Source organism: Oryzias latipes, chromosome 5 (genome assembly GCF_002234675.1).
Source record: "Oryzias latipes chromosome 5, ASM223467v1".
Lineage (NCBI taxonomy): Eukaryota > Metazoa > Chordata > Actinopteri > Beloniformes > Adrianichthyidae > Oryzias > Oryzias latipes.
This window is the reverse complement of record NC_019863.2, coordinates 5,752,182-5,774,631: the sequence shown is the minus strand read 5'-3', so window position 1 is coordinate 5,774,631 and position 22,450 is coordinate 5,752,182. Positions and strand designations below refer to the sequence as shown.

Here is a 22,450-nt window from a genome sequence, read left to right as displayed (position 1 = left end):
TTCTTCCATTTTAGTACAGAATAAATAATGTTAAGAAAACAAATTACTCGTAAAGGCATCTGCAGAACATGTCATAATAAACAGCATTGATAAATCCTCCATCCATCTTCTGTTCGCACTTGTCGGGGTGAAGCTTTTCCCGCTTGCTAATAGGGCAATGGCAGGCCACGCCATGGACAGGGACATCATCACTCCATCATAGGGTCACCGACAAACAGCCTACCGTACAGGCTGACCCATATCCAGTAGACTGCTTGAGTCTGGGTGAGGACAGTTGATCTAGAAAGGCAGCTAAAAAACCTGAACACCCCTCACCCAGTCCACACTCAGACCTGATATCTTAGCCTTGGAGGCCAAAGACGACCTTGTGTTGGCAAGGCTGAAAGCTCCCTTGGAAGAAGAGGGAGAAATACCAGGAGGTGGTGGAGGAGCAGGTGTTTGCCAGTAGACGTGGACAAAAATCAGAAATGATTAGGAAGATGTTTAAAAAAAAGGTATCAGATCAAGAATGGTTATTCTGACCAATAGAATAACTAACAGTTGTTTCTTTCTTTATAGAAGTCTATGGGATTTTGGCTTCTTGGAGCCAGCAGGTACTTCCTGTTGCTCAGTTCAGTTTCATACGCAGTCAATGGAAATCATCTACAGGGCTCTGGCTGAAGAAAGGGGAGCAGGGGGGGGCACTGGGTCGTGATACCTAGAAAAGGGTGTCCAAGGTGAGACCACGAGCAATAATAACATTATTATTAACACAACAACAATAATTATAATACGTTTCTGGAGGTGCGTTTGTTGTCCAGACGGGGGCAGCAGAGCGGCCCGACACCACAGAAGAAGAAAGGCTGCAGCTCTCTGCCTATGGAAGCGCGGTTTTGAGGGGGGGGAAGTTGCTTAAACTCACTTTGATCTGTCAAGAACAAAGGTAAAGATGAGCTCGTTGAAAGTCCAGTGTTTGTTCCGCCGGTCAGGCGAGGTGTGCCGCCCGCAGTGCGTACCGTTTGTTCAGACAAGTCTGGTTAGCATAGCTCATTAGCCAGCCCTCGCTAGCTTAGGTTAACGGCTGTGTCCGCCGTTTTCTCAGTGTGGTTTGTTTGAAGTTAACAGTTCCTCTGACCTCGTTAACATTTGTTTTGTCGCTGTCACGTGGCTTACTTCGAGTGTGTCAGTCACAGTAGGAGTTCGCTAGTTCTCCAGTTAACTGAACTTAGCTGAAAGTCCAAACATGTGGTTTGCAGCTCCGGCGGGGTCCAGGCGTCAGCAGCCTGACTCGGTCTACATGGCTGCTCCAACTATGCCGCAGCCCAGCTTCCTCCTGGTGAGTCACTCAAGTTACTGAGCTGGAACAGTCCGAACCACCGTGTCTGTCTGTGCTCAGGAACGTGCTGTTATGTTTCTCCTCCAGGCGAACCTCAAAGCGGACTCCACCACCAAGCCTCTCCTCCAGCGATGCCAGGATCTGGTGAAGATCATTGATGAGTATCCTGCCAAGGTGCAGCTGGTTCTGCTGTCTGTCTGTCTGTCTGTCTGTCTGTCTGTCTGTCTGTCTGTCTGTCTGTCTGTCTGTCTGTCTGTCTGTCTGTCACCACCTCCACGGGGCTGCTGGGGGGTGATTGATTGATTGATTGATTGATAGATGGGGAGGGATGATGGGTTGGTGTCAAGACTGTCCTGCTTGACCTATTTCTGCTGCTAAGCCACAGTCCAGCTAAGAAACCAAATTTGGTCTTAGAGCTTTCAGTTCTGAACACAGAAATAAATAAAATAGGTCAATATACCTAAAATTAAGCAAATTATTAATCTGTTACGTCTAATACAATTATTCTAGGATTTTTGCCTTCTATATGCTACATCTTCCCTATCTATACTCCAAACACCATCACGTTGCTTCAGGACATCATTCATCTGCAACTTTAACTATATATATGTTTTTAATCGTTCAGTTAATGTAATTACAGGCTTTATTTCTGCCAAGTGCAGTTTATTATTCTGTACCAAGTAGGGTTGTGCCGATGGACGATATCATCGTCCATCGTGATGGGTGACTGACATCCCGATGGAGAGACCACCATCGTGATGCCACGCCCCCGCCACGTTGCGCGTCGACACCATAAGCCGCGGTTACATGTACAAAATATCTTGATGGGATCAATGGTCAGATTAGAATCCAACCGTGTACATGGGCCCAGAAAAAATGTTTTCAGAATATAAAAACGTTCACTAAGGTCACACTTTCGGTCGGAATAAATCATTCGCACATGCGCAGTAGGGTTTGAAAAACGGAAGGATATAAACTCCGCCGAGCGGCTTTTTTTTTTTTTCAAACTTTATTGTATGTAACAATTCAATACAAAACATTGTTAAACAGCGCCGAGCGGCTATATACATTGACATGCCAGCTCGGTAATATACGAGACGATCTTCTAAACCTGCTTTTAATAATGTTACGGTTATTATGAAACACCTGTTCGCTCATCATTTGAATTTTAATCCGTGTGGTCAGTGCTTTTTCTGAACGAAGCCAGGATTAGCAGTATGCTAACACGGGCTAACAACATTAGCTTTGGGTGGCGCTGCATGCTGGCTGCACGTAAACATGTAAGAATAACATCAGCCTTTATTTAGTCGGGACACGACTGGAAACACAAATCCACGTGATTGTTTGAATGTTTTCTAAGGACTGAGCGACATTTCTGCTTTGAAGCTCAAACCGCTGTGTGTGCTGACGATCCGAGCTGTGCTCAGACACACACTTTTAGACCCGGTTCTGAGTTCGGATGCTTGTACCCCTAGAGCTGCGGGACGGATCGCAGTCTTAAATCTCCCACACATACCGCTCATGTACCCCCCCCCCCCCCCCTCCCCTGAAACACAAAGCTGTAAATCCGCGCTCCGCCGGTCCACTTCACTAGTGAAGTGCGGGAGCGGACTACTTCTTTTCTATTTTGTTTGTTACTTTTTTGTTAAAGTCACTTCCCTCAGTTTATACTGGATCATCGCGGATTAGTCATTAGTTGGGAAATAAAATGAAAAAAGCAAAAAAACGAATAGCAGTTATATAAGAACGAAAAATGTGTAAATACCCCCCCCCCCCCCCCCCCCGACGATGTCATCGTCCATCCCGATGGTTGACAGCAAACATCGTCAACGGCCAATTTAAGGGACATCGCCCAACCCTAAGGGCTTGAGCCTGTGGGCGCTCCTTTCCGCGCTCATTAACATAATTCTTCCCGGTGTGGCGTGTGGGACTGGGCTCCGTTGTGCATTTCAGCACTTATCCTCATTCTTTAGGGGGACCGAAATCATCCTGTACCTTTTACAAAGCTGTCAAATTGATCCAAATTCATAAGAAAGCTGCCGTTGGCTCTCAAATGACCGGATAGGTCCACTGTACCTTGGTCCGAATTTTAATCAAAGTATAAGCCGTCCCAGAATGCACTGCAACACGTATATTAACACTGTAAACTTACCAAGTTCTTCAATGGCAAAGTGAACGTGTGCGGACGGCATGCGCAGTGACACTCTTTGCTTCATGTTTGTACTGTCCAGTTTTTTGTGCGCCCCCTCTGAGCGTGTCTGGGATGCAGATGGATGCCCTCTCCGTTTGTGTCCTGCTGTGCCACACATAAGTGTTGTGTTCTTCTCAGGCCAGCTGGCTTTACTCCACCGTGTTTCCGTTGTGAGGGGCACCTGTGGGGACCTAAGGTTTTAGTCAGCCGCTGTTTTTGTGTTTTCCCTCACTGTCAGACGGTGGGGGTGGGGTTCCCCCATGAGCACCACAGGGTTTAGACCTGCTGCTGCTCTTGTGTGTGCAGGAGCTCCACCTGATCTTTCCCTGGCTGGTGGAAAGTGTGTTCGGCAGTCTGGATGGCGTTATCATGGGTTGGAGTTTGCGCCTTCTGCATTCGCGATGCAACGAGTACAACGTTGTCTTGGATTTCCTGAACCCCAGGTACCTTACCTGCAGCCGAGGTAAAGTGCTGTCAGTGTGGCTCCAGCCAGGCCCAGACTGTTTCCTGTCTCTCTCTCTGTCTCTAGTGGCCCAATGATGAAACTGGTGTATAAACTTCAAGCAGAAGAATACAAATATGAAATTCCTATCAACTACCTGCCGGTATGACCTTTTTATTCTTTCCTTGTACATGATCACACTTAGGTTTGGATGTGCTGCAGTCTTCTTCTTCTGGTGTGTTGTTTAGGGTCCTGTGAGAGCCTGCATTCAGGAGGGAGTTCTCCCAGACTGCCCTCTGTTCCACAACAAGCTGCAGTTTCCTCCGTCTGGCATCCTGACCCCCAACATCGCACTCAGTATCCTTCACCAAGCAACACACGCCTTTACTTTCAATGGGGAAAACCTTAGCAGTTGAGCTGTTTTCATGTCTTTTTACTGTGATAAATATTCTTGTATCAAGTCAAGCCAGGAAAAACGTCATCAGCCAAATGTAAAGGTTCCTGAACGTTCCTCAGATCCCTTTGAGTTCTTCATGTTTAACTTTGCCTACTGCCTAATCACGCCAAAGGTGGGTTCCCCGCCCCAATTAATCAGTAAATGTATGTTTCATGGAGTTGACTGCTGGTTGTAAAGCAGAAGGGTGGAGGATGTGTGCATCTGTTGCAGCAGAACCTTCAATTCTAACCAGTTAGTTCTGTGCATGCTTTCAGAATTTCCCTCAAGGCCAGCAAGGAAGCTGCACGGACAGTGCCTACTTTGTGTTGGTGGACATGTACCTGAAGTATTTCCTCCCCAGTGAAGGAAGCGTGCCTCCTTCTGACTCCAGAGGCTCTGTCACCGCTCCCTCTCCACGGTATTATGACTAAAATCTGTTTCAGGAACCCAGCCCACACACTAGAAAACAGGACAACCGTATTCTGAGTTTTTGTTCTTTTTTCAGAATAGCAGTACATTTATTTTAATTCTGGCTTTAAAAAAGTTTTAGCTCTGTCAATGTTCTGCAAGTTGTTCCTCCCTGACACTAGACATTTTTTTTTTTACTGAAGATCAGATTTAGAATTCAAATTCCAGATTTAAGAAAAGTTCTTCTCTCACATGAAAAGGCTTATCTGTTCCGCCGCGAAAAAAATTCCAACGTCCAAAAATTAGTCCGTCCATCTTTCGTTTAGCCATTTTTGAGGAAGGTGACATTCAATGACTGTCAACAGAAAAAAGGAGTGCTTGGCGGTTTCGACTGCGCGCCAAGATACTAGCAAAGCATTGTGGGATTTGTAGTATTAGCGGTACAGTATATACCGCAGGCCAGCTCTAATGCACAATTGATATGATCTCACGGGCCAATTATAATTACACATTTTGAGTTTGACACATGTGTTGTAGTGTGTAGCAAAGGAATGAATGACACCCTATCTTTATTTATAACTCCTACAAAAGGCTGCTATTAATCAAGAGGTAGAACAAACATTAATCTTTGTTCTAGAAAGAGAACCCAGATGATGTGAATCATTCCAGAGACCTTAAACAATCCACATCTGTTGTAACTATGTCTTTTAATGTCATACAAGTGTCTGAATAGTAGTAGTAGAAAGCTGATTTTTGCTTATATTTTCCAGACCTTCCAGTGTGTCCTTTGCTGGTTATGGTGTTCACAGCCCAAGTCTGCTGAAGCATCACATTTTCCATCAACCCTCAGTGAACGCAGACCCTGCAGCCCAGGAGATCTGGAGGTCAGAGACTCTGTTGCAGGTGAGACTCTAGTCAGGTGGCAGATGCTGGGAACTGAGGTGACATGCAGGAGTCCAGCTAACATTAGAAACCTTTCAGCTAAAGGTCTGCACTCTACTAGGTTTGATTTTGAGTTTGATTTTTTTTTTTTTTTTTTTTTTTAAGCTCTTCATCAGAGCAGACTAATTCCAGAGTAGAGAATGGTTGAAGCTCTTTCTACTGGTTTCTTGACATGCATTCCGCCCTTTTCGTCTCATCTCCAGAAGGCATGTTGCCATGGCATCAGATCCCACATCCAATGAATGTGTTGGCCGTGTTAGTTTTACATGTAGTAACTGTTCTAAAAATGAAAACAGCTGTGGTGACACGGGCGTCCCAGCTGCTTGCTGAGTTATTACGGTTTGATGCTCTCACCATGTTAAAATGTACCCAAACTTCTGTTGAGATGATAACAAGGTTAAGGTTAAGTCTTTAAGCAGGTACAACCACATAGTGATGGTGCAGGAAGAGCTGTATTGTGATGGTGCAGGAACAGCTGCATGGTGATGGTGCAGGAACAGCTGCATGGTGATGGTGCAGGAACAGCTGCATGGTGATGGTGCAGGAACAGCTGCATGGTGATGGTGCAGGAACAGCTGCATGGTGATGGTGCAGGAACAGCTGCATGGTGATGGTGCAGGAACAGCTGCATGGTGATGGTGCAGGAACAGGTACAGCTTTATGGTGATGGTGCAGGAACAGCTGTATGGTGATGGTGCAGGAACAGGTACAGCTGCATGGTGATGGTGCAGGAACAGCTGCATGGTGATGGTGCAGGAACAGCTGCATGGTGATGGTGCAGGAACAGCTGCATGGTGATGGTGCAGGAACAGCTGCATGGTGATGGTGCAGGAACAGCTGCATGGTGATGGTGCAGGAACAGCTGCATGGTGATGGTGCAGGAACAGCTGCATGGTGATGGTGCAGGAACAGGTACAGCTGCATGGTGATGGTGCAGGAACAGCTGCATGGTGATGGTGCAGGAACAGCTGCATGGTGATGGTGCAGGAACACCTGTATGGTGATGGTGCAGGAACAGGTACAGCTGCATGGTGATGGTGCAGGAACAGCTGCATGGTGATGGTGCAGGAACAGCTGCATGGTGATGGTGCAGGAACACCTGTATGGTGATGGTGCAGGAACAGGTACAGCTGCATGGTGATGGTGCAGGAACAGCTGTATGGTGATGGTGCAGGAACAGGTACAGCTTTATGGTGATGGTGCAGGAACAGGTACAGCTGCATGGTGATGGTGCAGGAACAGCTGTATGGTGATGGTGCAGGAACAGCTGCATGGTGATGGTGCAGGAACAGGTACAGCTGCATGGTGATGGTGCAGGAACAGCTGTATGGTGATGGTGCAGGAACAGGTACAGCTTTATGGTGATGGTGCAGGAACAGCTGTATGGTGATGGTGCAGGAACAGCTGCATGGTGATGTTGCAGGAACAGCTGCATGGTGATGGTGCAGGAACAGGTACAGCTGCATGGTGATGGTGCAGGAACAGCTGTATGGTGATGTTGCAGGAACAGCTGCATGGTGATGGTGCAGGAACAGGTACAGCTGCATGGTGATGGTGCAGGAACAGGTACAGCTTTATGGTGATGGTGCAGGAACAGCTGTATGGTGATGGTGCAGGAACAGCTGCATGGTGATGTTGCAGGAACAGCTGCATGGTGATGGTGCAGGAACAGGTACAGCTGCATGGTGATGGTGCAGGAACAGGTACAGCTTTATGGTGATGGTGCAGGAACAGCTGTATGGTGATGGTGCAGGAACAGGTACAGCTGCATGGTGATGGTGCAGGAACAGCTGCATGGTGATGGTGCAGGAACAGGTACAGCTTTATGGTGATGGTGCAGGTACAGCTTTATGGTGATGGTGCAGGAACAGCTGCATGGTGATGGTGCAGGAACAGCTGCATGGTGATGGTGCAGGAACAGGTACAGCTGCATGGTGATGGTGCAGGAACAGGTACAGCTTTATGGTGATGGTGCAGGAACAGCTGTATGGTGATGGTGCAGGAACAGCTGCATGGTGATGTTGCAGGAACAGCTGCATGGTGATGGTGCAGGAACAGGTACAGCTGCATGGTGATGGTGCAGGAACAGCTGTATGGTGATGGTGCAGGAACAGCTGTATGGTGATGGTGCAGGAACAGCTGCATGGTGATGGTGCAGGAACAGGTACAGCTGCATGGTGATGGTGCAGGAACAGCTGTATGGTGATGGTGCAGGAACAGCTGCATGGTGATGGTGCAGGAACAGGTACAGCTGCATGGTGATGGTGCAGGAACAGGTACAGCTGCATGGTGATGGTGCAGGAACAGCTGTATGGTGATGGTGCAGGAACAGCTGTATGGTGATGGTGCAGGAACAGCTGCATGGTGATGGTGCAGGAACAGGTACAGCTGCATGGTGATGGTGCAGGTACAGCTGCATGGTGATGGTGCAGGAACAGGTACAGCTTTATGGTGATGGTGCAGGAACAGCTGTATGGTGATGGTGCAGGAACAGGTACAGCTGCATGGTGATGGTGCAGGAACAGCTGCATGGTGATGGTGCAGGAACAGGTACAGCTTTATGGTGATGGTGCAGGTACAGCTTTATGGTGATGGTGCAGGAACAGCTGCATGGTGATGGTGCAGGAACAGCTGCATGGTGATGGTGCAGGAACAGGTACAGCTGCATGGTGATGGTGCAGGAACAGGTACAGCTTTATGGTGATGGTGCAGGAACAGCTGTATGGTGATGGTGCAGGAACAGCTGCATGGTGATGTTGCAGGAACAGCTGCATGGTGATGGTGCAGGAACAGGTACAGCTGCATGGTGATGGTGCAGGAACAGCTGTATGGTGATGGTGCAGGAACAGCTGTATGGTGATGGTGCAGGAACAGCTGCATGGTGATGGTGCAGGAACAGGTACAGCTGCATGGTGATGGTGCAGGAACAGCTGTATGGTGATGGTGCAGGAACAGCTGCATGGTGATGGTGCAGGAACAGGTACAGCTGCATGGTGATGGTGCAGGAACAGGTACAGCTGCATGGTGATGGTGCAGGAACAGCTGTATGGTGATGGTGCAGGAACAGCTGTATGGTGATGGTGCAGGAACAGCTGCATGGTGATGGTGCAGGAACAGGTACAGCTGCATGGTGATGGTGCAGGAACAGCTGCATGGTGATGGTGCAGGTACAGCTGCATGGTGTTGGTGCAGGAACAGGTACAGCTGCATGGTGATGGTGCAGGGACGGGTACAGCTGCATGGTGATGGTGCAGGAACAGCTGCATGGTGATGGTGCAGGAACGGGTACAGCTGTATGGTGATGGTCGAGAAGTCATGTGCTTCTGGAAAACTTGAGCTTTGGCCGTTCTTAGTGTAAGGTATTCGCGTCGAGTCACACTTTGGTCATGTCATGCAGGCGCATCACATAACAGTGAAACAGGTGGTTAAATGGACAGTCAGGCACGTTGATGCGCCTTTAACCATCATGGTCAAAGTACAAGTGTCAGCAAAAACGTCTATATCTGCCAAGTGCAGTTTTATGTGTCTTTTATGTGTCCCACAACTTTCATTGCATAGCAAAGCTTTCAACACTTTGATGAATCCAGATGGAGGAAACTATCGATGTTTCATTCTTTTTCAGATGTTTGTGGAGGTCTGGCTCCACCATTACTCACTGGAGATGTACCAGAAACTGCAATCTCCACAGGTAAAGGTAAGACAGAAATCTCCTGCCCTCATCTTCTGTGCTGCAGCATTACACGGCTGGCTGCCGATTGGCTGAACACGTCCCCTCCCTCGCTTTGACTTAGCAGGAAAACGGTCCTGGCCGAACATGCTGCCCTTGTGCTACCATGACAACAGATAACCCATTCCGGACTTTGAACTGGTCAAATTTCAGGGTAAAGTCGGCCCCCTTAGCAGACCAGAATGAAGTAGTTTTGCTTTCTCAGAGAAAAGTCTGATGTATGTGTGTTCACACTCCAGGCAGCTGCAAGTCTGCCACATCTAGATGCATCCTTTAGTCTTTGAAGTGCACCACAGGAATCATTGTGGAACACGTCAGGCTCCCGGGTTTTGCTTGTAGAAGTAAACACGTTAAAGCTGCAGAGTTTGTCATGCTGCTTTTGGTGGCGCTTTTGCTTCTTTTTGCATGTTTTGCATGTTGCATGAGCTCGTCAGCCGGGTCTGTTGTTGCCATTGAACCCCTTTGTGGTTGCATGTAAAACTCCAGCATCCAGCCAGATGTTGACTAATAAGAAAAGTTAAGCTGAGCTGAAATGAGAGAAAACAGACACTGAAGCTACGTTCACACTGCAGGCTGAAACGACCCAATTCCGATTATTTATTTTTTTTTTTGCCCCCATGCGACCTGTATCTGATCTTTTCATGACAGTCTGAACGACACAGATCTGATCTTTTCAAATGCGACCCAGGCCACTGGGGTATGTGGTCCTGAAACCGATACGTATCTGATCTGATCTTTCCCGTTCTTACCCAACACACTTCCGCTGCCCCCCCCCCCCCCCCACCACACACACCCACACACACTCCCTCCTGCGCTGCACCTGCTCTCTCCTCTCTCTTACATACGCACGCAGCCCCAGCACATACACATCCCCATTCCACAACAGTGGGTACAGACGATCCTGGCTCCAATGCCTTCTTAAAATGAGAAGATTGTTATTGTGCTGGCTCCTTTGTGAAAATAAATGTAATAATGCAAAAGAGCTCCGCTGTTGACATCACTGTTGTTGACATCCGTTGTTAACGTTAGCTACTTCCGCAAACAACAAGTGACGTTGTTCACTGTTGAGTACTCTTCTGTGCATGCGGGTCAGTTCTGGGTCATTCCACGGTCACACAGGAGTTCACAAAAGTTCGGATTTAATTGGAAATGTGAACAGCCTTGCAAAAAAATCGGAATTGAGCATTAAGCCCTGCAGTGTGAACGTAGCCCAAGCTAATGAAATGCACATCAAAAGCTGAGAGTAGTGGTACCCGAGCTGGGCGTGGACCACAGACTGGACGCTGGTCCTCGGGCCATGGCTTTCTCACTCACTTACTGTTTCTTCCATGCTGCTGATGCCACTTCTTAAGTAATTAACACATTATTTGTTCAGTGTACTGAGCTGTTTTTAGTGTTGGGCTGAAAGAGGAGTTCCTCTTAAAAACAAACAAGGTCAAACATTTGAAGCTTAAAAGCACTAACGGGGCAAATCTGAAATGATTCCAGGTTCTTTTTCACATAAAGGATTGTTATTACGTCCTTCATCATGTTGCTATAAAATCTCATTTGTCATTTCACTCCCTGCATTTTTGCTTCTTAGGAAAAAGTTTGTGAACGCTAACAGGGCCCCCTCCTGCTGACACGGAGGTCTGCATTTATACAAACTGCTAGTCAAAAGTTTCACAACAGCCCAGTTATCTAGGTTTGTTTCCGGTTCAAGGTGGTCGAGTTTAGAGACGTTTTGAAAGGGGCTTCTCCCAATGACCGATTCTGGTCCCTGTTCACAGCCGCAGACACGCCCACATGCACATGCATGCTTTCTTCCTTCTGCTCGCTCGCATATCCGGACAGTGTTAAAGGCACTTTGACAATCTTAGACCAATCTTAGTCATTTTACAAAACCAGAGAGCGGCAGGTTGCCAACCCCGTATATAGACCCTTTAAAGTTTAGGAAATATTTGGGTCTATACAGTGTGTCCTTGCTAAAACACTGTTCACCTTTAGAAGTCTCGTGGTATTTCCAGTATTCTTTTTTTTTGCGTTTCTGCTATTTTTTTTTCATTTAACAAGCACATTGAGTTCTACATCCGTTTTCAATAAAGCATTGGATTGTTCTGAAACTTTTGACCGGTGGTGGTGATTGAAGAAATAACAAACAAAATCTAACATTTAGAGTTCTTTCTCTTGCTGACAGAAACCGTAGGTATTCCAGGTCTTCATTAGTTACCATTGAAAGAACTTCCTGGTAAAGTTCTGTAGGAAGCAGTTTTTGTTTGTGACCTTCCTTCAGCCCTGCTGTGACTCGGTGTGGACAGAGGGAGGCCTCTTCATCTGCCAGCACAGTGGAAGCCTTGTGTTTGCACAGTTTTTGATTCCTGTTTGTCTCCTCTCCTGTCGTCTGCTCTTCTCCTCCTAAATCTCTGGTTGCTTTCCTGTTTGTGCTGCTTCCTCTTCTCTTGTTGTCGTATGCACCAACTTCCTGCCACCTTCTTTTCTGTTGTTTCTTCCTCACGCCCCCTTTCCATGCCCCCCTCCCTTCCCTCTCCTTCCTGGTGGTTACGGGTGAACAGCTGGCGCTGCTGCAGTACCGCCTCAGTTTGTCCAGCATGCCGAGCCAACCCCACGCCCCACCAGGCTCTGGGACCCTCCACACCTACCAAGTACTTTTACCTTTTAACTCTCCCCCGCCCCTTTGGGGCCTCCTGGAGGTAAACCTTCAGTCAGATAGGTTCACAGTCAAGGATCCTTCTCTCCTGCTGGGGGCCACAGTTGATCAACTGTAGCTGAACGTGTGTTTGGAGGCTGCAGCCCTTTTCACAGGGCTGTTGTGGGGAAAAGCTGCAATCAGGCTCCACCTCTTGACGAATCATGGCGTGCCCAAGTGTGCCCAACCATAGTGCGATACTTCATTGTGAAAATATGGGGTGGGGTACAAAAAAGATGTGGAGATGCACCCATGTGGTCATATTGTATTTAAGGCTCATAGTTGCGCAGAAGTCCAGATTGAACAGTTTGGATGCCGCGATCAGTCTTCAAGACAAACTCAAACTGATCAGACATGGAGTCTGAGTCAGGATTCCCTCACTACTTACTGCACTAAATGGGTCTTCTCCAATTTGTGGGGGTGTCCGAATCTACATTTCCAAAATCCAGTGCCCTGGAAATTTCCCAGAGATCTATTGAGTATTAATGCCCACTAGATCAAATATAAACCACAATACACTGCATTGTGCTTTGATAAATAGTCTTTGTAAAGTCATTATACTTATTAGGGTGTTGCTTCAGCAAGTGGATGATGTCATCTTTCTTTAAAAAAACTAGTGAGCATGTGTCTGGGTTACATTAAAATTCAGAGCGTGGGATAGTCCCAGACTATATACGGTAGTCTTTTAGCAGTTAGGGAAGGGGTGTGCAATTCCAGGCCTCAAGAATTTGTGTTTGGGGTGTTTTCTAACCAACCTGCCACTGAAGCTCCTTATTGGCTAAACACACATTCGATCCAGGTAATCATCAGCAGATAAGCAGGATTTCTGGAAAACCAGCAGGAGGCCGGCCCTCCAGGCCTGGAGTTTGACACCCTTGATGAGGGAGTAGTGAGGGAATTAGACATAGCTCATATCTGCGTCCTGGACCGCCACTGGTGTGTCTTTCATGTTTTTGATCACGCAGGCAACAGACTTTCAATTCCACCAAAACACTGAATTGATGAAGGTTTTTGTGAAACTTAGCATTGGCCCAACCACATAATGATGTGTAGACATCTCATCATGCTGCGCGCCCACTGCGCCAGAGGATTACGCTGTTTCAGTACAGCTGTACAGAGGCGGAATAGACCAGCACTCTGAAAATAGCTTTGGACAAATTGTGCACACTGCAAAACAACTCTAACCTCCTTAGTACAGATATTATGTGAACCATCAGATCTGTGTGTGAGTGACGGACGGTCACATCTTAATTCAGTCAACCTGATAATAAGACCATGGATGGATGGACTAAGATCCCGGCACCTGTGTGTCCTCTAGGTAGAGAAGTATCCTTGACAACAGATGATACCCTGGAATGGCTTTGGAAACAGAATCTGCACAGACCTGGATTTGGCTGTCTGCATTGTGTTTGGAAGCATGTCTTAACAGTTGTGTGGTGGCTTTGCTGTGCAATTGTTGCTTAATCAAACTCAGAGCTGCTGCTCAGCCCATTTCATGTTGAAGGATTTTCATGCAACCCTTCTAGCTGTAATTTATGTGCAAACACACAAAGGTGGATTCTTGAATCCTGCTGCTTAGAAACAGAATGACAAGGCGGCTTTGGCATGAAGGTAAACTCCAGTGTAACACACAGGTCCCACGCATCAGTTGATGACTAAATAGTTGGATTCTAAACAGAGTTTGACATTTTCAGAAGTTCAAGTTTCAGCTTTATAGATAAACGTAAAAAATGGAAGTTGGAATGTTTACCTGAGTTAAGCATCAGTTAGACAACATGTTACACCAAATAAAAACGGCACGTTTTAGGACCAAAACTGAGCTAATGTGACTCTGAGAAGCAGAGTCCATCCATGAAACTATAGACCATCCTAAGTCAAGGTTTCTGCAGGACTACGCCATCATGGTAGAGATGAGCAATCCCCCTCTGATGTGAATAAATAGAAATAATGGCGTACATGATAGGAGGAAAGTGGAAAATGTTTAAAGCAAAGAGCAGAATAATTGGAGCTCAGCATCATCTCTGAGCTTTGAGTCTAGCCTCAAACTTAAAGGGGTCTGTCTGCCATCTAGGTCTGAAGGAGCAGCAACAGATCACCCAAATGTGGTTTACTCTATTAGTTGGTTGGAGATGCGGGGCTGTGCTTGGAATCATTGTCCTGTTTTGTGACTGTATCCATTTTCCCACAGACTGCATCCCATTTGACCTGAGAAACCTGCAGGTGTTCAGGTCCTGTAGATGCACACCACCCCACACCATCACCACCCACCGCTCTGTTCACACGTTGAGTCTTCCTGTCTGAAAGATATCCACAAGTCTCGTGTTTTTTTCCAAACCAAGATGAAAGAAACAAAAATCAGCTTTTCCTGTTGATATGTAGAGGCGTGTGCGGTCCTTTTCTCATGACGTGGGTCTTTTTGGGCTTGAAATGAAATAACCGGGGTCCAGAGTAGCGTGGAGTAGTTGCTGCAGTGAGTGGAGAGCGTGGGACCCTTGTGTTCAGGGGGCTGAGAGCCTTTGGCTGCTTCTGGTCTGGGACACGCTGAGGCTGGCTTTTCTGGGAAGTTGGGAGTCTGTTCTAGTGCTGGTGTGGAACGCTGTGTGACCGCCTGCATTTTCAGGAGCCCTTCAGTCCGTCAGAGGAGCTTGTTTTGGTGGTGCGTCTGCTGGTCAAGCATCTTCATGCCTTCTCCAACAGCCTAAAGTCCGAGCAGGTGTCGCCTTCACCCCCAGCCCAGTCGCACGCTCACACCAGCCCGCTGGAGGAGTTCAAGAGGTCAGCCTCACACACAGTCCTGTTGCTTCATGGAAGATCCTAAACATTCCTTGTTTAGGAAGTTCTGTCTTTGTGGTTGGTCCATGTGCCGGTCTGTACTCTTGCAGGGTGGTGGTGCAGCGGTTTGTGCAGCAGAAGCTCTACCTGTTCCTGCAGCACTGCTTCGGTCATTGGCCTCTGGATGCGTCCTTCAGAGCAGTAGGTTTTCCCTGCCACTCAACCATCCCCTTGAACTGTTGTCTGACTGCAGACGGATGGTTTCACCTCAGCTGTTGTTTGCACTGTGTGGTTCAGGTGTTGGAAACCTGGCTCAGCTTCATCCAGCCATGGCGATACACTGGGGAGAAGATCAACCCTCAGCCCGACCAAAACAGAACCATTCCTGACAAATGGTGAGACCCGTCTTTCGGTTTTCCCATGTCCAGCTGGGTCAAAGTTAGCGGCAGATGTTTGAGAGAAAATCGTGCTTCTCTGATGGAAACGTCTTCTCTGCAGGGAGCCGTTCATTCAGGAGAACCTCCTCATGTACACCAGGCTCTTCCAGGGGTTCCTGAACAGAGCCGTCAGGATGGACTTGGTTAACGGGAAAAATGCTCTCATGGTGTTCAGAGTGGCTAAAGTGTTCTCCCAGCCCAACCTGTCAGAGATGATCCAGAGAGGTGAGACCCGTTTCATGTGTGCAGAATCCTCCTTGAGTGAGTCGGATCCGTGCTGAAGAGACGCAGCGCTGCTTTCAGGGTTTTCTCTATAATAAACTTATGCTTCTGTAGTGGAGCAGCTGTTTCTGGAGCCAGAGCATGTCCTCCACCACCGACAGCCCCGCGGCTACCTGACGCCCAGCCACGGAGGCAGCTACCTGTCGTCACGGCAACGAGTGGTGACAGACATGGTGTTCAAAGTGAAAAGCCATGTCTATGCACTGGAAGGACAGGACTGTCAGTACACACAAATGTTTGGCACCGAGCTCAAAAACGCCGTAAGTTTACCAGAACTCTCAGGAGAGATTTGACTTGTTTACCTCCAAAGGTTCGATTCCAGTAGAACTGTACAGTGAGTACAGAAAATATTCAGTCCCCTTTAAATGTTTCACTCTTTGTAATGTTGTAGCCATTTGCTAAAATCAGGGAAATGCATTCTATTTCTCAGTCATGTTCACTGACTGAAGCATCTTGACAAAAAAAACCAGAGTAGAAACCTCCCTTTGAGCTGGTGCAGCCACGAGTCAACTTAAAAATGAACAAGTTTGCCACTCCTGGATTTGTGGGAGGGACCTGGCTGCAGACAAGATGGGGCCCTGCCATCATCAGCTGAAAGTGGAAATTTAGGCTGATTTAAGGTCCATCTGTGGTGCGTTTACAGTCCGCCTGCGTTCCATTTGCGGTGTATCTGCGGTCCGGCTGTGGTGTGTCTTTGGGCTGTTTGCATTGTGTCTGTGGTGCGCTCTGTTGCGTTGCATGACGCAAAAAAAAAGTTCTTCTTCTCTTGTAAATTTTCAGAAATTTCTACTCATGTTTCTTTTATCTGTCAGTATGCTTCAGTCTGTGTAAATTACTGAGAAATAAAATGACCTTTCCTGATTTTAGCAAATGGCTGCAAGGATGCAGCGAGTGAAACATTCAAAGGGGGCTGAATACTTTCTGTAGCCTTTGCATGTGAAAGGGTCACTGTGGGGCAGAACGTAACGCTGTTGGTGCTCAGTGTGGAGGTTTTTGTCTGCAGGTCATGAAGTTGATCCAGATCATTGCTCAAGCTCGTCAGACGGCCAAGAGAATATCGGATCACTCCACTGAAATGGCCACCAGCAGCTCCTTCCTGTCCTGGTTTGGGTTTAGCTCCTTTGATCCCAGCAGCACGTTTGCAGGTGCAGAGGCTGAGGACAGTGGTGAAAGTCTGAAAAGAACCCATGAATACCTGGACAAAGCTCTGGAGAACCTGTGTCAAATCTACAAGGTCAGATGTGTTTGGGTCATGGTCGGTTTTTAGTCTTTCTCATATTGTCACACTAAGAGCGACCGTGGTGCAGAAGTAGAGCGGTCGACTTCTGATCGGAAGATGACAGGTTCAGGTCTCGTTCTGGCTGCCCATGTGTCAAAGTGCCCTTGGGCAAGACACAACCCCACCTTGCTCCTGGTGGTTATAGGTCGGTACCAGTGTTAGGCAGCCGTCTCATTCAACGTGTGAATGAGGCTGACTGTAAAGTACTGTGGGCCTTGTAGAAAGGTAGTAAAGCTCTTCACAAGTATACGCCTTTTACCATTTTACTTAAGTACAAACCAAAAATGGAAAACTGTCAGTAAAATGTCAGTAATGTGCAGTTATGACTGAGACTTCCAACATTGATTTTGTAGTTTTGATCTATTAGCAGTGCTACAATGAGCAAAAAATCTTTCTACATAAATTATATCAAACTGCAAATCTTGTTACCAAAAAGCATTTAAACACTAAAAAAGTAGGAGGTTAAAACTCCTATGGGTGTGTTGGAGGAACCCAGTACTGTTCAGAAGCGGTCAAGGATTCCTCTACAACGTGAATGCAGAGCAGAAAAGCTTCTAAATCTCCCAGCATCTCCAACCATCAACACTTACTGTCATCATAACCCGCATCTGAGGCGTTTTTATCAACTATGCCAACAAGTGGTAACAAACCTACAAAAACTCCAACACACACGTTACAGGGGGCCTCTGATCTTCTGTCCTGTACCCATCCCTGGTGGGGGGAACTGGGCCCACTACCTTGAGTGTTGGCTTCCATGGCCCTTTCCCCCTCACCATTTATTTATTTTGGCATGGGGGGGTTGTGAGTGTCTGCTCCCCTCCTCATGCGGCCGTCTCATTCTGGTTGCAGCTGAATCAGGGCCAGCTGACGCAGCTTATGATCAGCGTCAGCTCCTCTCAGGATGAAGCTCAGTCCAAGCAGCTGCCCGACTGCATTCAGGAGGCGGGGGGGCTCATCCTCACAGAGTTGGGCAGGAGGCAGGTGAGATGTGGCCGTGACACCGGAGCTGCCTGGGAGCTGCAGCAGAAACCCACGTCTGACTCTCTCTCTCTCTCTGTGTTTTTAAGATCATAAATGGACAGCGCCGGTTTGACGTTCAGTACCAGGGAGACCCAGAGCTTCAGCCCATCCGGACTTATGAGAACGCCCTGCTGGTCAGGCTGCTCTACAGACTCTCTTATCTGCTCAACCAGAGGGTGGGTGTCTGGTCATGTGACCTGCTGTTTGGCTCAGAAAGAAAAAATGCATCTGAAAGTTTTTTTAAAGTTGGGATTTAAAGCACTTGTTGTAAATCACACTATATTCCTCTATTCTAATACAAAGCTTACAGTTATAGAAATCAAACTTTTTAAGGTGACATTTTCTGACCTAGTATTAATAAATTTAATACTCTATAACCTTTGATTTTAAATAGTTGGAGCCACAAAGAAGTCTTCATCACGCACAGAACATCATCATTTCTGTGATTTTTCTGCACTTTAAGTTTATGGAGGCACCTTCAATATTCATAGTCTTCGTCACTAATAGGCAGTGGTCTGAACACAGTTCCCTGAGGATCTTAGGAAGTCTTAAAAGCAATGAATACCTTAAAAGGCCTTCAAAAGGTTTTGACTGTTGATCTGAGCATTCAAAATTGTGCTGTTTGAAACTTCTCTGTATTACATTTCTCGTCAAAAAATGACATTTTTCAACCACAATTATTTTGACCAAATGCAATATGCTGTCAGTGATCAAACAGCAAATCAACCAAAGCATCATTTTCATTTCACTGCAACAGTTTAATTTAAATAAGAGTCAACATAACATAACTTAAATTACTCTCCAAATGACCCTCATCGACATAATAATATATGATAATAATAAACTTTATTTGTATAGCACCTTTCCAGATAAAAATCACAAAGTGCTTCACAGTACAACACGATAAAACAACAGTAAAACACAGTAAAAACACATGTTAAAAAGAAATTAAGAAAAAGCCATTTTAAAAAGATATGTTTTTCCACAGTCCACAGATCTGAGGCTGAGAGGAAGAGAGTTCCAGAGGGATGGGGCCACTGCGGCAAAGGCTCTGTCACCTTTAGTTTTTAATCGGGTTCTCTTCACAGCCAGCAGACCCTGGTCACATGACCTCAGTGACCTGCTGGGAGTGTATGGCTGCACCAGGTCTTTTATGTAGACTGGTGCTTGGTCATTAAGAGCTCTGTATGTTAAGACCAGGATTTTAAAATGCACTCTGTAGTGGATGGGGAGCCAGTGCAGCTGCATTAACAACGGGGTGATGTGTGAGAACTTGGATGACTTGGTTAAAAGCCTAGCAGCAGCGTTCTGGACAACCTGGAGCCGTTCTAGAGATTTTTTACTTAAACATGTGAAGATAGAAGACATAGAAGGCGAGCATCTAACATCAAAGGGCTCCATCCGTTGGTCAAATGCATAAATGGATTGATTTGATTCATTAGATACTTTAAGCTGGCCATCTTTTGCGATATGGATATTGCACAGCTTGATATCGCAACATTGATAAATTTGTGATTTATTGTGCAGGCCTTTTTCTCCCAGAACCTCTCTTGTAGTAGGACAGTAAGGTGAGGATTAGCTATGACTGAAAACTTGGCTGGACTTCTTGAGTCGTGTCCTCAGGGGGCCGTCGAGTCGCCCTAATGGGGGCCTTCTTTAAAAAAACTGCCAATCACGGCCGAGCTGCAGTGGACAGAAGATTATCTATTAACAAAGGGGTGGAGTTTGACAACACGCATGGGGACACTGTGGTCACATGGTGTGTGACCACGTCATCCAACATAGAGGTGATACCCTAGTGATCCCTCTGCCTGGCCTAGAAATATCCTGTTGACCGACTGTAGATTAACTTACTGATTCTCAGTCTCTGTTTCCAACTCTATACCAAAGCACTAAAACAGCTCCTGGTAAGCTTAGGGGGAGTCAGGACCAGACATTTCCATTTGAACTTAGATAGGTAGAAGACGGAGGCAGAGCCCCAGAGGAAGCGAATAGAGCATCAGATTAACCCTTGTGCTATCCTAGGCACTTTAACGTTGGGAGTTGGGTCATCTAGACCCACTAGACAGTGCTATAAACCTTTTTTCTTCAATGATTTGTGATCTTCACTGGTGTCCATGGATTACATGAAATCTTTCCACCTTTATCCACCTTTGTCATGGTAGGGAGAACACGTCAATGTTAGGGTGGGCTCATCTAAGATAGCACAAGGGTTACAGAGCCCAGGCTGAAAAGGTGTCTGAGGTTCTGGTCAGGGATGCAGACAGACCAGCAGAGGAGGCTGAGGGAAAGGCAGGGAGTTTGACTCTAACGGACGACCAGAAGACGTGGCTCTAGTGGATAAAGAGATGGAACCATGAGTGCCGTGATCAGAAGTTGACTTTGTTTGGGAATACTTTTGTTTTTATTGTTCTGAATTTCAAGGATTTCATTTTTCTTCTTTTTTGGGAATTGGGCAGAAAAATGAATCTTCATTTTTTCAGCTTTTAAAAATGTCTTAAATTGAGCTTATAAAGATGTGTGAACATCTTTATACATAATGCAGACTCTGACTTCATGAAACCCGCAAAGTCAAATTCATTGAAATACTAAAATGTATTTTGGGTTTAAAGTATTTTTAGAAACCAAATCAGTTATTATATTTGATCAAATCCACATTTTTCAGAGGTTCCTCCAAACTTTTAGACAGTTACTGACCAGTAACTTTAGATTATACGCACTCGACCAATGCGCTTTGGTGTCCTGCTCTGACCTTCACACCTGTCTTCTGTCATCAGCTTGGGGGCTTCATGAGTGCGTTGTGCTCGCGTCCCGACTTCCTGGGTCGCCTCGGCCGCCATTACCTGACAGACCCCGATGCCACTGGCCGGCTAAGGCAGAGCCCGATGTCCCGGCAGGTGCTGGAGCGGCGCCGCCAGCCAAGGCTGAGCCTGCGGCCGCTGGCCAGCTACAGGACGCTGCTGCTGCTGCTGGTCTTCTACATGCTAGGGGCTGTGCTGTCGCTGGGCCCCCTCTCTACCACAGCGCTGCTCCTCACTGGGGGGCTCCTGTTTGGGGTGTTGATGACGCTGTGTGGAGATAAACTGAAAACACACTGAGTGGCGCCCACGGCCAGCGTCTGTCTGCAGCTGCTTTGAACTCTTTCAGGGCCTCACATTGACCTCCTCGGTGCTTCATTTCAGATTGCTCTTTTAAATAGAAATACTTGTTTGTTGTTCAGCGAACCTGCATTTACTGTGGAGTAAAATGTCAGTGCGGTTTCTGCAGAAGCTCCACATGCTGCCCCCTGCTGGAGGAGCGGTGCACCTGACAGCTTATGCTTTGTGATGGTTCATAAAGTTGTGTACCGTAAATAAAGGGTTTATCTTTTCCTCCAAACAACGGCGGCAGCCAAAAACACGTCAAATACACTGAGGGAAGAAAATGTTTTTTTTGTTCAATAAACAGTTTTCACTCATTTGTACAGTCACGTCCCAGATGCTCTTATTTATTATATTGCATTTTATAAGATTCTGTGTGTGAATAAAGTGAGATCTTTCTTTCTTGTTTTTAACCCTTGTGCTATCCCACGACCCCCCCCCCCCCCCCCTTCAATTCAATTTTATTTGTATAGCCCAAAATCACAACAGTCGTCTCGATGGGCTTCGAAGTAAAACATGAACTCAAAAGGATCACGAATACAAAGAGTTCAATAGAAAAATACTAAAATGAACTAACAAACTGACTAAGCTATACTTTGACGTGCTCTCCCCACCATGACAAAAGTGGATAAAGGTGGAAAGATTTCATGTAATCCATGGACACCAGTGAAGATCACAAATCATCGAAGAAAAAAGGTTCAGAGCACTGTCTAGTGGGTCTAGATGACCCAACTCCCAACGTTAAAGTGCCTAGGATAGCACAAGGGGTAACCCTTGTACTAGAAAACGTTGTGTTCTGCAGAAGCATTTGTCCTCCTCCATGTCTTCCTCACTAGTGTCCGTTGTCTGTCATTTTAAATTCTAAAAAGGGGTCAGTTCTTGATGTGTGTGACGCGTTCTGGGGGGAGATTCAGCATCAGGCTCCAAATACTGCAACATTTGCTCAATTCAGAACTGCCTGCATGTCTGCTGTGTGCAGCAGTGGCCACATGGAGGCAGTGTGGCACAGGAGTGCTTGGAACCTCTCACCAATGAGTTCTACAGGCCTATAACATAACTTAGGCAAGTTTCTGTGCAGCGCCTCCAGAGGCTGCAGAGCTCAGGACGGCCTCTGCTTGAAGGTTTCCCTCCTGCTGCTTCTGAAACAGTTTAGAAACATTCATGGCCTCAATTTGGATCAAAGACCACATTTCAGCACTTTTGTATCCACAGGTGATCCTCACGGTCACAGCCAGGGGGAACTTCTGTCTATGAAAATGAGTCTTCGTCTCTATGGCAACACTGCATCACACGAGGAAACAAAGCCCCTGAGGTTCAGGAAGTGATGTGGATTGAAAGAGTTCTGACTCAGTTCTGGATGAAATCACTTCAGC

The 22,450-nt window shown here is 46.7% G+C and overlaps 1 protein-coding gene across 7 annotated transcripts; it reads left to right on the top strand.

Annotated features, from left to right (window-relative positions):
- The first annotated feature begins 789 nt into the window (after positions 1–789).
- On the top strand, positions 790–21,402 carry smpd4 (sphingomyelin phosphodiesterase 4). 7 transcript variants are annotated; one of them, XM_023954799.1, is made up of 20 exons: positions 790–922; positions 1,236–1,315; positions 1,403–1,489; positions 3,813–3,949; positions 4,036–4,111; positions 4,197–4,305; positions 4,465–4,517; positions 4,660–4,802; positions 5,563–5,695; positions 9,357–9,428; positions 12,014–12,151; positions 14,768–14,922; positions 15,030–15,120; positions 15,217–15,314; positions 15,418–15,581; positions 15,693–15,898; positions 16,642–16,872; positions 17,767–17,898; positions 17,985–18,113; positions 20,715–21,402. In XM_023954799.1, exons 2-20 carry the CDS (start codon positions 1,277–1,279, stop codon positions 21,033–21,035), a joined length of 2,514 nt encoding a protein of 837 aa, XP_023810567.1. In that variant the 5' UTR covers positions 790–922; positions 1,236–1,276; the 3' UTR covers positions 21,036–21,402. The 7 variants fall into 7 exon arrangements, with proteins under 7 accessions (XP_023810567.1, XP_023810566.1, XP_023810565.1 ...); XM_023954798.1 differs by having other exon boundaries at positions 826–1,315; positions 9,357–9,422; XM_023954797.1 differs by having other exon boundaries at positions 826–1,315.
- Positions 21,403–22,450: the final 1,048 nt, after the last annotated feature.